Raw genomic sequence first — 17,773 nt, forward strand, 5'->3', positions numbered from 1 at the left:
GTTTCTTTCCAGCATTCAATTTATTCAGCCTTTACAGAATAACAGAAGCACAGCATTTACACTCAAAACATTTTGTGTTTGTGCGTGTGATTATGGACAGTAGCCAGTAAAATCCCTACAGCTCCACTGCGAATGAAATTTATCTAATAATAGCTAATACACAGACGTATATAGCGGAGGTAATGAAATTTATGCAGCTATTACTCTGATTCACTTTTTTTTGTTTGAGTAGTGACACCACGCTATCTGCAGAGCCACAACCTACATGTTTCCTTTTTTATTTCATTTGGAGACTGGGATGTCATAAACATTTCAAATAAATGAGTCAGGGTGGGAGTTGCCAGGTTTACTTCACAGCATTATGAGAAGATGATATTCTGGGAGGCTAAAGTGTGACTAGTTCACTTCATAGAAGAATAGGTCTGTCAAATTAATTGCTGACCAACATTCAACTATCTTGATGTATTGTAATAACTTGGTCACAAATCACCAGTTAAACTACATCGAGAGATATACAGTGGATTACATGTTATTCTGTATTCATGTTAGCTCTGAGCCATATGTTTCTTGGGCACGTTGCTCCTGTCATTTGTATTCAAGGGATATATCGGACTCGATACTTTCAGGCTCTCATTCATAGAGAAGAGTGAGTCACAAGCCTGAGGCCATCTCTGAAAACACTGCAGCAAAGATACAGGGAACAGATGGACATTTTAATTTCCTGTCCCTTATCCAGTAAGTCCCTCAGGTACTTGGCCAAAAACACTCCCCAAAATCCAATCCACTGATGTTCGAGGTTTGCAGTTGCCACATTTGTGAAGAGTGGTTCTGCTTCATCTGCTCAGCTCCTAAGCCCCACCATGCTTTCACTTAGGTCCCAGAGCCGTTTAGCAGTATGGTCATCAGTGGCTTTAGACAGCAACTGTTCTTCTTCGCAATTAGCAAAGCATTTCCCAGACATACCCTCAACTTTAGGCGAGCATGCCAGGTACAGTGGGGTCTGAGCACCCTCCAGTGGGCTTTTGAAGAATAACCAAGAGACCAGCAAGAAAAGAGGCTTAATCAGCAGGGGGATGTTGACGTGCCGGCCCAATCTGGTCCTTACGATACCCGGAGTGAGGGCATTTACAGTTACCCCAGTACCTTCCAGCCTGTGGGCCAGCTCGCGAGTAAACAGTAGGTTGGCAAGCTTGCTCTGGCTATAGCAAAAAGCTTTGTTGTAATTCTGTTCGCTATTCAAGTCCTCAAAGTTGATGCTGCCATACTTGTAGAGTTTGGAGGAGACCACGACGATACGGCTGGGAGCTGACTGCTTCAAGAGGTCCAGCAGAAGATTTGTCAGAAGGAAGTGACCCAGGTGGTTCACTCCCAACTGCATTTCATAGCCCTCTTCTGTCTTACTGTAGGGACACTGGTAGAGACCCGCGTTGTTGATAAGAACATCAATCCTTGGCTCCTCCTAATTTTGTAACACAATTAGGAGTTTAGAAATTTTAGTTTGTGCACATCTAATCACACTTAGTGTACATATGCAATAAAGAAAACAAACAACTTTAGACACATTGAAAAAAATGATGTGGTATAGCTTGGTTAAGACTGAAATTTGAAAATACAGATAGACTAATATCCTCAAGTCTTCTGGCATGCTGTTTCAGAGGCAAAAACTGGGGAGGCTAATGTATGTCCTCGCTGCAGAAAATTTAACTAAAATGGCTGTATATAAATGTCTATTAAATCTACATTGGATGTCAGTTGTTATAATGGCTGTATGTCAGTAACTAAAAGGATTTATTGTTTTAAGTAAAACCAATATGACATGCTATATATTAAACAGGCCTGTTGGCATGTGTTGTGTCATAAATTCAATTAATTTATCAAATACGTATTTATTGTTAAATATGCTATACCTACAATTGTTTAATAAATTTAACACTATGGAAAGACTGAAAAATCTATGTAATTGTAAAAGATTTATTTTGCTTTAAATAAGGCAATCTGCACATTTATACACACTGCAAGCAATGAAAAGTCATGATAACAATTTGAGATTTCACTGTGACCCATTGACGGATCGCTCCACAGGTTTGCGAGTGAGACCTTGTGAAAATATTTTTTGAGAATAGTCAGCCGTTCAAAATCAATTCTCAACCAAAGTGATACTTCTAATCTGTTACGATTTCATAGAATTCATTCATTAAAATTGCTGTTGCCCAAAGTAATAGTTTAACAATTTCATGTAATCTCATGTTATTTTTTCCATCTTTGCTATTTCATGTTTAAAGTTGAATGAAAATCTATTAAATGGCTAGCCTATTTAATGGCAGGTTCCCATTGTTGTCAAGACAATAACGCGTGTCCCTACAAAGAAATTTAATTTGAAAAATAAATCAACCCTGTGAAATATCGTCAGGGCTAAAAAGTGTGACAATCAGACCAGTTGCCTCCTATTTTCATTATTTATGCATGTACAATTTATCAAATACCCACAGTTAATACAATGTTGTTATGGTATAATTGCCATAATAATAATAAGTGATGATAATAATATGCAACCCCGAGGTGAATTTGTATTTTTTCATGACTGGTGGCTAGAACTAAGTTCCACGCAGTTTAATTGTGCTTATAATAATTGTAGTAATATGATTAACATTACAGGAAGAGTGCAAAATATATCATATTTCATATTCAGGACATTGGATGCTCACTCGTGCTCACTTGATTGACCTTCAGTTACACAACATGCATCCTAAGTGTTTTCGTGGTTTATGTGAACTAATTTGGCCATTTTCTCAATGGTTTTTGCCTGAGCCATTTCTACGTTCATTAATTCACACTCCATGGTGTTGTAGCCTGTATTTAATGACATGCAACCTATTTTCAATGACTAAAGGAGAAAGAGACAGACAAACCCTGATAACTTCCTCGCAGAAGCTGCGCACAGACTGGAGCGATGCGAGGTCCAAGTGTTTGATCACGACCTCTCCCTGATTCGGACCGGCTTGATTCTTGATGTCCTGGGCCGCCTCCTCAGCCCTCTGCCCGTCCCGACAGGCCATGATCACACGGGCCTGTAGCTTCAGCAGCTCCGCGGCCGTCGCCCTCCCGATGCCGCTGTTCGCCCCGGTCACTATCACAGTCTTTCCGCGCATCAGACCCGCTGGGTAACTCAATTTCAGCGCTTTCCGCCTGAAGAATATTCTCCGGGCGATGAAGAGAACTCCACCGCCGAGGACAGCGGTTAAAATTACCGCAGCAGACATCAGTGCAGGATGTGTTGAATAACAGCGTGCGCGTGAGCACAGCGGACTACATTACCCAGAATGCACTGCTGTGTTGTGGTTTAAAAATGTATTTCCTATTTTTAAGGTTGACTATTCAAGCCTACTTGTTTATTACACTATATCCTTTAGAGCTTAAACATTATAATCAGCATCACATATGCAAACGAAACGTATATTTGTCTTTTGCAGCGTTTACCTTAATTTATAAAATTATATTTAATAATATAACTGGGTAAAAACAAGTTTCAAACAACATTCTTTCATTGCTATCATCATGATTTATAACAGATTTTTGTGCAAACTTTTATGTTCTAATAATAATCGACTACAACAACAAATCCCTGAAAGCACACATACATCACAGAGACGTCCTGCATCTGCACGATGTATTTTAAGAGCGTTTGCTCATCTGCAATACGTCTGTAGGACATTCCTAACAGATGTCAAATAGATGTTTAGCTTTAAAGGGTTACTCCACCCCAAAATGGAAATTTTGTCAGTAATCACTTACCCTCATGTCGTTCCAAACCCGCAGAAGCTTTGTTCGTCTTCGGAACACAATTTAAGATATTTTGGATGAAAACCGGGAAGCTTGTGACTGTCCCATTGACTGCCAAGTAACTAACACTGTCAAGGCCCAGAAAAGTATGAAAGCCATTGTCAAAATACTCCATCTGGCATCAGTGGTTCAACTGTAACGTCATGAAGCTACGAGAATACTTTTCGTATGCAAAGAAAACAAAATTAACGACTTTATTCAACAATTCGTCTCCTCCACGTCTTCTATGTTTATTTACGCGTTGATTTGAATGAAAACAGCGTATCCATGTGGTGCGGCTGACACAGGCTGTGTCCAAATTCAGGGTCTGCATCCTCCTTAGGATCCTTCCTACCCGGTTGAAGGAGGAGGGATCCTCCGACGTCCGCAAAACCCGGAAGTCGGTGTTTGTGAATTTGGACAGCCTACCCTTCTTTCAGTTCCCTCCCTTACCCGTTGCTCATATCCTGTCGCCTAGCAACCGTGACAGCGCCAAGCAAGAAGCGGGAAAATGGACAAACAAAGAGTTATTCTACTCATTTTAATTCTTTTGGAAGAAATAAAGCAATTAAATAAATTAAATACTTTCTTTGCTCGTTGTCGGAGAGTTTTTTATATCAGACTACAAGACAGTCACATCCAGGTAAGCCATTATAGCCTATTTTTATTTGTTTTTAAGTATTCTACTAATTTCTCCTACAAATTCATTGAGCCGAAGCATAAACTTTAGCTTGTTTTGTCAGAGAAACTCCTCTCCCACTCCGCTACCGCTCGCTTCGTCCGCCATTACGCTCTGCCGAAAAGAATTATGGGATGGGTAGGACGGGAAAGGATCCACCACACCCATCCTTCCAATTCGGGGAAAAGGAGGACGTATTTGTGGGCCGCATTTGAAGGATCCTACGAATTTGGACAGCCTTCGTCGCGGCGCTGTGACGTAACATCCTTCAAATGAGTACTCCGAAGGATGCAGACCCTGAATTTGGACACAGCCACAGTTTGCGTCCAGCGGATTCTTTCCAAAATGGCGCTAAGATGACGCGGAGAAGAAGAATTGTTGAATAAAGTCGTTATTTTTGTTGTCTTTGCGTACGAAAAGTATTTGTAGCTTCATTTGGCAGTCGATGGGACAGTCACAAGCCTCCCGGTTTTCATCCAAAATATCTTAAATTGTCTTCCGAAGATGAACGAAGCTTTTACGGGTTTGGAACGACATAAGGGTAAGTGATTACTGACAAAATTTTCATTTTGGGGCGGAGTAACCCTTTAAGATGTTAAGGATTGAGAAGGTATGTAAAACACAGATGTTTGTACACAGCAGATGGTTTCCAGATCAAGCGATCTTTAACAGACATCTTCCAGGCATACGTCTGATATCTGGGATTCAATTATAATATAGTAACATAACAGCATCTGCATTTCCTTCCATTTAACTGGACACAATTATTTGTCATTTCTGCTTGATTTTTTTTAGACTTGGGATTGATTGATTGTTTCCAGCTTCAGAATAATTTTCTTCTTTGAATGTTTTGTGGCATTGTAGTCTTATAGACATCCCAAAAGTGAAATGAAATCAAACAATTTGATACACTTAATGGTATTTTTATTAATATTTTCAAATACAAAGGTTTTTTCTTTTTTAATACATAAACAGACCTTATGTGCAAAGTTCAGAAAACATATGCTGTCAGTAAACTCTAATAAATAAGTGTGCTAAAGTGCTACACAACGAAACATATGTTAGACTAATTACAAAAACGTGTTAGTTATGTTACCTGTAATTCAGTCACAGTCAAAAAAATCAATATCTTAACTACATTCTAAACACATATTCCTGTTAGTAAGTAGTAATACTAGCTCATTTTAGTATAATTAGTATGCAAGTGGCACTCTGTAGATGAACAAGATCAGTGCAGACTCAAGAAAGAGAAGAAGTGGAGTTAAAGGAAGCAGACAAGAGGCTTGAATCTAAGGTTGCTAATAATACTGCTGGTGTGGTTGTGGCTCTTAGGACTGGCTCTCAGTATTTGGGTCCTCGTATATGTAACTGCCAACACCTCCAGTGTTCACTCCTGAACAAAAACAGCTAAATTATATTATCACGGGTCAAAGACAAATAGGGGGTTTCAAGCATCAAAACAATATAAGTTTACTACACTCTGAAATTGGAAAATGGACAATGGAAAACGTACCTTTTGGCCCAAAGAGAACAGCGTAACAGGGTTTATGGCAGTATGGCTGGCCATCGTGCTGTAGTTTAAAACAGAACCCATGTACACTATTAAATCATAATAAATCAAATCTGGATGCATTGCACAACAGTTTAATCTAGATATTTTTGAGCTGCACCTTTATGATATTACTGAGAGAGAATATATTTCTATTCCATCCATGCAGATACTTTTTTCTTTTTTTTTATATAAAAAAATATATTTCAGATACAATACATATATGTGACCCTGGACCACAAAACCAGTTTTAAGTCGCTGGGGTATATATGTAGCAATAGCTAAAAATACATTATTGATTTTTTTTTTATGCCAAAAATCATTAGGATATTAAGTAAAGATTATGTTCCATGAAGATATTTAGTAAATTTTCTACTGTAAATATATCAAAACTTAATTTTTGATTAGTAATATGCATTGCTAAGAACTTCATTTGGACAACTTTAAAGGTGATTTTCTTAATATTTAGATTTTTTTGCACCCTCAGACTCCAAATTTTCAAATTTGTATCTCAGCCAAAAATTTTGTCCTATCATATACCATACATTAATAGAAAGCTTATTTATTCAGCTTTCAGATTATGGCTGAATCTCACTCTCATGGTCCAGGGTCACATATGTAGTGAACATCACAATATAAGGAAGTATTATTTTCAGACTGAAAATATATTGAGTTTAAACCTTTAAATACTTACATAGATCGTAAAATGTACTTTGAGGGGCAAGAAAATGTCCAAATGTATTTTTATAATTTGCACAATATAAATTATTTAGATTAAAATATATAAAAATGGCCCAAAATACAATAGAAAATATAAGTAACTTAAAATTAGCAATGTATTTTTTTTTTGGTCAAATGAGAATGGACAGGTCTTTCACATGGAATTGAAAGTTGATCGGCTGCAGTGTCCCTCACCTCTGCATGGCTGCCTGGAGCCAGAGTTTTGCTGCACCTCTCACAGCGCAGACAGGGTCTGTGCCAGTCTTTACCCAGGGAACTGACCTTTTCAGCTGAAACACAAAGAAGGAAGCACAGGCCCTTCTGTAAGCATCAGGCAACCTCAGGAAATGCTAATGTATGTCCTGGCACTGCTGAACACACAAGTTTCAGCACAAGTCCATATTTGGTGAACTTTACTGTCTGAATGTCAGTGCTTACCGAAGTACACTGTTTTGTTGCACCTTGGGCAGATGTTCGGCTGACCAGAAAACGAACTGAAGCTTGCAGCTGGAGAATATTTGGTAAACAGTTATTCTCAAAAATATAATTCATTTAAATGACATTAACATTTAATTACAATAAATGCAATAATCCTAAAATATAATACAGTATTCATTATCACCACCCACTTTGTTCTAGAAAGCACAGTAGAGTTTGCCCATGCAAATGTCGCAATTGTGTTGCTATATGGTTGCTAAGGTGTAGTAAAGCCCAACATATAAATTAAAGGATAGTTCACCCAAAGATGGAAATTGGTAACATTCGCTGGTTGGCATTAACTTCCATATTATTATTTTATTTTTCCCTTACTGTCTACTGTTTGGTTATCCGCGATCTTCAAAATATCTTCTCATACATAAGAAACTCATACATATTTGGAACATTTTGTGGGTGAGTAAATTATGTAATTTTCATTTTTGGGTGAACTATCCCTTTAAGTCAGGGGGGAAAAAACAACCAGATTTTTTTCTAAGAACAGAATGAAAAATTTGCTTAAGTTACTAACGATAGAAAAGCTATTCTTACATTTACGGATTTTATAAAAATCATTAAAGATTTAACAGCAAAAATCATGACATGAAGGTGGACAATTTTAGAATTATGCCATAAACTATCAATCAGATGACAGAAGTTATGTGGTAGATTGCATATAACAGATTTTTTTAGGCAAGTTTTGATCATGTTGGGAATTTAGGAGCCTATCAAACAAATACGGTAGGCTGTGTAATATTAAATCTCTGCATTATACAAACTCACCCTTCACTGGGCCCCTAGCAGTCTTTCTCTCTTCAGCCTTGGGCTTGGTTTCCATTGCAACAGGGGCAGTGTCATCGTTGACAGGTGTGTCATAGACATATGATCCGGCTCCGCCGATATTCACACCTACAGGAATACGACAGGCAGTACAGTAGCTTCTTTTCTGATTATATTTAACATTACAGTATGTACGAATTTAACATAGGCTTTAAATTCATATAGCGTTAAAGGGATAGTGCATGCAAAAATGAAAATTCTGTCATCGTTCACTCACCCTCAACCTGTATGAGTTTCTTTATTCTGTGGAACACAAAAGAAGATATTTTGAAGAATGTTGGTAACCAATACTATGAACGTCAATAGGACCCAAAACTGTTCGGTTACCAGCATTCTTGAACATATCTTTTTTTCACAAAACAAAAAGTCATACAGTTTTGAAATGACATGAGGCTGAGTAAATTTTGGGTGCACTATCACTTTAATCCATATCTGAAGATCTGATATTTAAGCTGCTCTTGTGCAGGCTGTCTGTCTCATTAAGAATCTGTAGCATGAAAGGAACGAATGTCCTACTTGCTGTAAACCCCACAAATTATGAGTAGATGCATCAGAGACACTAATTAGATGTACTGCACCTTTTGGTCCATAGAGTGCAGCATAGCATGGCTTGTGGCAGTATGGCTTCCCATCATGCTGTTAACAGTGGAATAAAGCACATCACTGAGATTATTAGTCATCCAGTTCCTGTCATACTTGTCTGTTGTCATCAAAAATTAACACTCATGCTGTCCAAAGATTAAAGCATGAAATATTCTCAACATCTAAAGAGCAAACAACTGTACCGGCCCTTGTGAAAAAGAATTAGGCTACACTTTCATATACTTCTAAAAAGAGTCTCATTATGGAAGTAATACACTTTAGAAGAATATATTTAAGTTCTAATTGAAGTAATGTTTAAATGGTAGTATAATACAGTTAAATGGAACATGTATTATATAAAAAAAAAAAAAAAAAAATACTAAATGCAACTAGTTGGACTAAATAGCACTTAAATACATCTTTATATGTAATTTTCATATTTACTTCTATTGTCTTTGAACTATGGTTGCCAAATACTGCCAAATGAAGTGACAAGCATTTATGTTAAACTAAAAAAAATAATGTAGTGAAAATTTTATGTCAGGTATTTAAATATATTTGTATTTACATATTTGTAATGGTGAAGTTGCAATTTAGGTCCTTTAAAATATATATTTAAATGTACACTGTATAAAATGCTGGGTTAAATACAACCCAGTGTTGGGTAAATATTGGACAGAACACATGCTGGGTTATTTTCAACCAACAGTTGGGTTAAATGTTTAACCCAACCTTCAGTAACCCAACCGCTGGGTAAAAACAGCCCAACCGCTGGGTAAAAACAGCCCAATCGCTGGGTAAAAACAGCCCAACCGCTGGGTAAAAACAGCCCAATCGCTGGGTAAAAACAGCCCAACCGCTGGGTAAAAACAGCCCAACCGCTGGGTAAAAACAGCCCAATCGCTGGGTAAAAACCGCTGGGTAAAAACAGCCCAATCGCTGGGTAAAAACAGCCCAATCGCTGGGTAAAAACAGCCCAATCGCTGGGTTCGTCCATATTTTACCCAGCGCTGGGTTGAATTTATTTAGCATTTTTTAGAGTGTAATATCAAATAATACACTTGTTATTATAACCAATTACTTTACATGTTAACACAATTGGAGCACAATCAGTAATCAACCCAGTTAACAAGATGTGTGTATATACACAGCAGATTTACCTCTGTTCCTTAACAGTTTTTCAGCATCCCTCCGCCACCCCTTCTCCGCACTTACAACTATTCCTGTCCTAACCTATAGGGGGGTACTCAGGGTTCGGGTCAAAGTCCGAGCTCGAAGCCCTCCCCTCGGACAGCACGCCAAATACGTATAAGCCTTATTCTATTTATTATATGTAAGTGTGAAATCGTGAAATAGTATTTAGGGAAAATTTAGCCTACGATTTTTTACCAATCACATACAAGAATGTCTCTACCCATAACAACACCAGCCTAGTAATAGCAAATTTTGAATCATGACATCAAAAATTATTTCACTAACTACTATATTGTTGCATGAGCATATAATTTCGCATTTTGCATAGAATCTTTCTGAAGGTTACATTTATCCGTCAGCAGACATCAACAAGTGACTTTTTGAGTGAATCATTCAACCACTCCCTCAACCGATTCATTCGACACCAGTTGATTCATTCAGGATTGTGCACCATAGTAAACAGGGTAACCACTGTATTTACACCTACTGTCAGAAAGCAATTTAGCATGTTCATTTAGCCCGTCTGGCATTTTTATGCATTGTTCTAAACAGACAAATAACAAATTGCGCCGTTGGTGTGAATGTGCCTTTAGCATACTTTTCTTACTATATTAGCCATATAATGATGTCAGTAATACAGAAAAGAGTGGTATGTTAGCATACTAATCCAAATTCAGTCTTTATGAGTGAGTCACTGAATCTTTCACTAAACCATTTTGTTCAAAAACACAATTGAACAGCATCATGAACTGTTGTGATTTACTTACAGACTTGAAGCACTGTGATTTGCTTTTTGCTTTGCATATTTTCAATAACTAAATAACAAAATAACAGTAAAAATTTGAATTTGCAAACGATAAATAAACATCGTTGAAATTAGATGTAATATTTGCCAGATAAATGTACATTGTCATGCAGCATCTTCCAAGTCAGTAGAAAAAATACATGAAGGAAAAGTGCATTTAATGGGATCTTAGCTGTCTTCCTCTCACCTCTGCATGTCCTCCTGGATTCAGAGTCTTGTTACAGCGCTCACACTTCAGACAGAATTTGTGCCAGTCTTTTCCCAGGGATGTTACTTTTTCCGCTACAAGACACAAGGAGATTTATTCCCTTTACAGATCATCATTCATCTGAAGATGTATATTAAGATGATGGTTTAAGAGGCTCTTTAAATAAAAGTGTTCCCTACTATCTTCATTATAACAACTGAGCTGAAATTACTCCGTAGAGACTCTTACTGTAATGGTGCCTGGCAAAGATCAGAGCTTTTATGAAATGGTGGTTTGAGTCTCGTCTTTGACGGTGTTTCGTCTATCCTGGACCATCTAAATGTGTTTATCCATTTAGTCTTTTGTCAATGCGTGTCTTAATGGGTCTAACTAAGTCCACTGAGAGATAATATGAAGCCTAATGTCCGTCTGTTTACTGTCTCACAGAGGATGTCAGGGAGATGTGGATGACTGCGAAACACTATTATAGAGTGAAAGGTTCTTATCAAATTGGACCATGTCATATCGAGGCCAAAATATTCCAGGCACGTGCCTCAGGGAGCACAGAACACCCCCATGAGGCGATCTCTACAGATCAGTGTCACGTCGAGACTGAAGAACTGCACAGTAGCATTTCAGGTCAAACTGTGAAATTCATTCAAGGATGTTTAGGGAAGTGTGTTTATTTTTGTGTGTTCTATTGCAGGATGTTGGCTCAGGGTAACAAATCCATTTTCTTCATTTTGCAAGCACATGATGCATATAAGGCAATAAAACGGCTAATAAAGAAGGGATGACTTTGAATAAACCAATAAAAACGGCTTCTTTTATTACATTCTAGCAACTATTTGCCTTAAAAAAATCTTTCTCTGGCATGATACACCATGTGTGTTTGTGTCTATCTATCTCTCTATCTATCTGTCTATCTATATACACACACACACACACACGTCAGTGACACTCACGTGTTTTATATGGTATAAAAGTGTTATAAAAGATTTATATTTCAAATAAATGCTGCTCTTTTTAATTTTCTATTGAACAAAGTATCCTGAAAAAAATATATTGTGGTGTCCACCTGTCAGTCCTCTGTCGTGTGTGTCATGTGTTCCTGTCTCTTGTGTCCATATTTGGTTCGTTTCCTGTCCTTGTTAGTGTGATCATTAGTTAATTCTTGTCCAGCTGTGTTTGTCTCGTTATCTATGATTTACCTGTGTATTTATAGTCCTGTCTGTTCAGTTTGATTTCGTCTGGTCTACTCGTTACTCCCCGGTGTTCCTGTCTGTGTCAGTCTTGCCTTGCCTTGTCTTGATGTTATCAGTAAAGACTATGATTTGAAGTTACATCCTCGTCTGCGTGTTCCTGTGTCCTCCCTCGTGTGTGCACCGTGACACCACCAAAATATTAACCAGCAAAAGTATATGCAGGAAATGTTCCTTGAGAAATTCAGCATATTAGAGTGATTTCTTAAGGATCATGTGACACTGAAAACTGGGGTATTGATGCTGAAAATTCAGCGTTGCTATCACAAATACATGCTAAAAGAAAATGGTATTTTAAATATTTCACTATGTTTTTACTGTATTTTTGATCAAATAAACCGCCTTGGTGAGCAAAAGAGACTTCTTTTAAAACAGTTATCCATTATATACCAAACTTTTTAGTGATTTTCAGAGAAACTGAACAAATATAACCTATTAGCCAGTTATAGTTTCCTTCATGAAGCAGTTTGACAACTTTCCATTGCCATGTAGTTTTGTTTCCAGGCAACTAGCTAAAATAGAAATATATTTATTTATTATAAAATTATTTTTATATATTTAAATGTTTTGCTTTTATGATGTCTATTTTATGCTAAATTCATGCAACATTACTTTTTTGTCTTCAAACTTATCTATTTTCTTCTCCAGCTTTCTGCTCACAAACACAGCAGGACATTAACAAGATTAAAAACTGAATGTTTTTTGGGGTTTTTTTTGTGTGCTGCACAAAAGAGTTGAACAGACAGTAATTAGTCCTTGTCTCTAGATTTGCAGTTCTGCTTAACGCTTTCACGATGCCCTCTTAACAAATGAGTATCAACCAGTAAATGAGCTGTTTCCATAAGTGAGGATATGCATGGCAAATTGCAGTCTGATAGAAAGTTACAGAGGTGGCAAACACTTCAGAAACAAATAAGAAAAATAAATAATAATCCAAATCATTTAATGGCTTTCGTGGAACAGCAACAACAAAAAGGTTAATAAAGGAATAGTTCACCCAAAAATGAAAATTTGTTGACGATGGTCTCACCCTCAGGTCATCCAAGATGTAGATGAGTTTGTTTCTTCATCAGAAAAGATTTGGAGAAATTTAGTTTCATTTGTTTCTGCCAATGGATTCTCTGCAGTGAATGGGTGCCGTCAGAATGAGAGTCCAAACAGCTGATAAAAACATCACAATGACACAAAGGACTGGAGTGTTGTGGATTACTGTGATGTTTTTATCAGTTGTTTGGACTCTCATTCTGACGGCACCCATTCACTGCAGAGAATCCATTGGTGAGCAAGTGATGGAATGATACATTTCTTAAAATCTATTACAATGAAGAAGCAAATTCATCTACATCTTGGATGGTCTGAGGGTGAGTAAAGTTTCATTTTTGGGAGAACTATTCCCTATAACCACTGACTGGAAAGAGAAAGACCTTCAAAGCGGCTGTTAGATAGCATAACCACACAATTGTGTGCAGGCAAAAAGCATGTTTCTAAAAGCCATTTAAAAGCAGCTGTGTGCCAGGCTGCATATACTTAAAGGAGTGGCTGACTGTTTTTTTCTAGGCTTGGTTGTGTTTATGGGGTGCAGTCAAAAAAAACGCATTATTTTTCACATAATTGACGTTTATTCTACACCGCTCTGTCCCTTCTCTGATAAACGCTCCGATTATTTCCTGGTTTTATGAAGCCTCTCCCTCAGAAACATGTGATGGGCTCAGATTGGTTAGCCGGTCCAGTGCGTTGTGATTGGCTAAACCGCTTCTAATGCGCGTCTGAACGTTCCGCCCCTCAGCTCAGCGGCATGAGCTCTGGTTGTGTTGTAAACGATGCTGTCTATATTGCTTATCAATTTACTTGGATTGAGACCCAGAGAATATTAGAGAAGAGGATCGCGCAGAACCTGTGCAAGCACGGCTTTTAATGGTATGTTTTTTCTGTTTGTTGTTGGTTCATACTTTTAAATACGCTGTTATTTGTAAGTGCTACTGCTTCTTTTAGCTTTTAATATACGGTTTTATCCTAATTAAAGCCTTATACAGCAAAGCAACCGTACGCGGGTCCATGTATAACGCTCCTCATAGCTATGTGAAAATAAGTGTATAATTGGAACAGTTTGTTGGAGCTGAGCTGATGATCTGAATGAGAGATAGAGAGATGGAGAGTGTGTGCAGAGCAGGGCGACACCGCTGCGTTAATACATATGATTTTGAAACTTGCGAAACCATTAGAATCGTTAGAAGACAGAATCGCGATTCATATATGAATAGATTTTTATTATAGATATTTTTCTCTTCCTCTTCTCTAAAGCAGCGCAGCATGGCCTTACCCCCTTCCTTACATGTTCCCGGGGGCGGAGTTTATCTGGGTTTGTGACCTAACGGACCCGGGAAGTAACTCGTTGTAGTCCCTTACCAGTCATTTTTGTAGGCATTAAACTGCCAGAATTTTAAAAGACGATATCTCCGTTTGCATCGAACTTTCAGCTTCGTAACTTTGCAGATATTGTTTATGCTCAAACAGGAACATTACACACTAACAAACGTTAAAAAGGTGAAATCGCAAGCAACCATCCCTTTTAAAGGTTGTTTGCGGTATTCAAATGAACAGGAATGCTTTCTCAGGTCACAGCTGTGAAAGTCTCAAGAGAGCGAGTAGCAGCCAGAGACAAAGTGGATCTCACATTTTAATTATTATAGTGCTCAGTGGGAGGGAGTCAGCTCAGCATATGATATTAGCACAGACAAAATTTGAATCTGCTAATCATACGTGTTGATTGTATGCCTTGAAAGAACAAAATGAATGAGTGAATGAATGAATACATTTTAGCTGACAGCTGTTAATGATAAATAATAAATGAATACAATGACTAATTATGCTGTGGGGACAAATGCCAATGATCAATTTCGGACTTGTTACATTTAACCATAAAAAAAAAAAAAAAAAAAAAAATCCAATAAATCAAAATATGCTACACATCCCATTCACAGGAGGCTTTTTGAATGAAGAGAAAGTCAAGGCCTATATATAAGGACTGGACAGGAGAGTATGAGAATGTTTACAGGACCCATAAAATGGGTCAAATCAGACAGACTGCTGCTGTTCAATCTAGTTAGTGTTGCATTTCAATTTGTGGTGGTTTTATTGGTTTATGCTAATTGAATACTTATTTCACTCATGGCTGTTGCACATAAAAAAGTCTGATATTAGAAACCTAATTATTATTCTTGCATGTTTTACAGTCACCCGTTTTAATCAAAGAGCATAGCTATTCTAGTGCAATGGGATTATGAGCTTTAATAGTGTCATATTTCATTCATCCTTATTCTGCATTTCATGCGTCATTAGCTCTCTCTATAGCTGCACAGTGGTGATTTCCATTGAGTTTATTTCACTGAACGAGCTCAATATATTTCGTCTCTCAAATACCATGCAAATAAAATACTCTGCAGATAAAATAGTTTGATTAGATGCAGCAATCAGCTGGATCTTAATCATAAAACGCAATTAATTTACTCAAAATATATTCTTTATATATTCGATATATCGTGCAGGTGTGCTGATTAGCCAGGTAATTACCATCGAGCCCACACTGTGTGGTTTGCAGACCTTATCTATAAAGCATAAGAGAATGAAAGTAAATGCATACACTAGGTTACGGTGCAGACAAGCATGTGCATTGTTTTATTCGTGGCATTGCGAAATAGAAATATGAACGACTTACCAAAATAAACAGTTTTGTCACATTTGGGACATTTTGATGCCATGTTCCGTGCAAAGCTGGGATTTGCGTTGATTTAAGCACGTTGTCTTTTGTTCAGATCTGAGTAAACGCGACTCGCTCGTTCTTAGAGATGCTCAAAGCGCGAGCGCATCCTCCAAGATTGCCAGCGCGGATCCTCCCTCGATGACGTCAGCGGGAGACCACCCTTCGTTTCATTAAACATCGATGTCAACGCACACAGAGCATGTATCATGTCAATCATAGAAACCTTATGGCAATACCTATTTCACCAACGACTGAATACAACCTATTCTACACTGATTGATATAAATATTATAGAACACATATCTGAAATGATAATGATGTAATATGACTTCATGCTTTATGAATATTTATTTTAAGAAATAAAAAAATGAAGAAATTAGTTAAGTAAGAAGTGCAATGCAAGTAGATGCAGACAGTCCGGTCTCATTTTCAGGAAAAAGATGCATCAAATTTTGAAATTCAGATTTCATGCAAATATGACCGAGACCAATTATAATGCATTATTGTTTTTTGTTGTTGTTGTTGAATAATTGCATATTTATATTTTTTAACCCTATTTCTTTGTCATAAATCAATGTTTTAATTCTATATTTTTTTCATTCTTTTGATGGCACTAATTCAATTTTTGGATTTCAATAACCCTGTTTTTGATAAACCAATTTCATCGTGTTGATTTTTTATTTTATTTAGGACTGCAAAATGATTAATCACGATTAATTGCATTCAAAATAAAAGTTTATGTTTACCTACTCTATGTGTGTGTACTGTGTATATTTATTATGTATATAAATACACACACATATGTATACATTTAAAACATATATAGTTGTTTGTATAGATATGAAGAGTTCAGATGCAAAAGCCTCTAAGTGCCGTCAGAAATTTTCTTCTAAAATTAGCATTTTTATCAGGCTGTATGCACATTTTAGAGTGGCCTTTTATTGTGGTCAGCCTAAGGCACACCTGTGCAATAATCATGCTGTCTAATCAGCATCTTGATATGCCACACCTGTGAGGTGGATGGATTATCTCGGCAAAGGAGAAGTGCTCACTAACACAGATTTAGACAGATTTGTGAACAATATTTGAGAGAAATAGGCCTTTTGTTTACATAGAAAAAGTCTTAGATCTTTGAGTTCAGCTCATGAAAAATGGGGGCAAAAACAAAAGTGTTGCGTTTATAATTTTGTTCAGTGTATATATATATAGTATACATAATAAATATACACATTACACACATATGTAAACATAAACTTTTATTTTAAATGCGATAAATTGTGATTACTCATTTTGCAGCCCTAATTTATTTTTTATTTTTTTATTTTAACATCAGTCACACACAAAGGCTACAGCATATTTTATGGCTACATCAGGACATATGCAAACAAGGCCTAATTTTCAGACCGAATAAATCACTTAGACATACACATGTTGTTTGTTGACCCTCTTATAAGAGACAAAGCAAGAGAGAGGATAAGAGGATGGCGTATGTGTGAGATACAAATGGACAGAATGCCGCTGACACTTATCAAACTGTTTGCATTTATCCATGTTGACCCTTGTATGCCATTACAGTGTTTACAGAAGTAGAATAGCAACTGAACAAATAAAGTGTCAACAAATGAAGGAACCACTGCACTGATAATGAACAACAAGGGCCATTTACTCTTGACAGAAACACGTGGATCATGTTGTTGAGCTCAAAATCTTTAAACATTAGCTCAGGCTGATTTTGTTGAGAATATTTAAGCTTTATAAAAGTCTTGCATGTTGTGTTTCTACATGCTGTAAACTGATGAAAACACTGTAGTTTGATATTTATAAATAATAATTGACTTCATTAGGTTTTGGTTGTTCTAGTGCAATAATTTTTTTTACCCAAATATATTTTGTATTAAACAT

At 37.0% G+C, this 17,773-nt stretch overlaps 2 protein-coding genes across 6 annotated transcripts; both read right to left on the reverse strand.

Annotated features, from left to right (window-relative positions):
- Window positions 1-8: 8 nt before the first annotated feature.
- Window positions 9-3,335, reverse strand: LOC306879810 (retinol dehydrogenase 14-like). The gene is made up of 2 exons (XM_079433008.1): window positions 2,910-3,335; window positions 9-1,459 (listed from the first exon to the last, which is right to left on the reverse strand). Exons 1-2 carry the CDS (start codon window positions 3,258-3,260, stop codon window positions 842-844), a joined length of 969 nt encoding a protein of 322 aa, XP_079289134.1. The 5' UTR covers window positions 3,261-3,335; the 3' UTR covers window positions 9-841.
- Window positions 3,336-5,404: 2,069 nt separating this feature from the next.
- Window positions 5,405-16,027, reverse strand: LOC306880095 (cysteine-rich protein 2-like). 5 transcript variants are annotated; one of them, XM_079433399.1, is made up of 9 exons: window positions 15,827-16,008; window positions 10,850-10,944; window positions 8,660-8,744; window positions 8,299-8,324; window positions 8,025-8,150; window positions 7,206-7,274; window positions 6,963-7,057; window positions 6,012-6,069; window positions 5,405-5,891 (listed from the first exon to the last, which is right to left on the reverse strand). In XM_079433399.1, exons 3-9 carry the CDS (start codon window positions 8,686-8,688, stop codon window positions 5,827-5,829), a joined length of 468 nt encoding a protein of 155 aa, XP_079289525.1. In that variant the 5' UTR covers window positions 8,689-8,744; window positions 10,850-10,944; window positions 15,827-16,008; the 3' UTR covers window positions 5,405-5,826. The 5 variants fall into 5 exon arrangements, with proteins under 5 accessions (XP_079289525.1, XP_079289523.1, XP_079289524.1 ...); XM_079433398.1 differs by having other exon boundaries at window positions 5,407-5,891; window positions 8,660-8,717; XM_079433396.1 differs by lacking the exon at window positions 8,299-8,324 and adding an exon at window positions 10,625-10,672 and having other exon boundaries at window positions 5,407-5,891; window positions 8,660-8,717.
- Window positions 16,028-17,773: the final 1,746 nt, after the last annotated feature.

The sequence above is a fragment of the Barbus barbus genome (genome assembly GCF_936440315.1).
Source record: "Barbus barbus genome assembly, chromosome: 14".
In the NCBI taxonomy this organism is placed as follows: domain Eukaryota; kingdom Metazoa; phylum Chordata; class Actinopteri; order Cypriniformes; family Cyprinidae; genus Barbus; species Barbus barbus.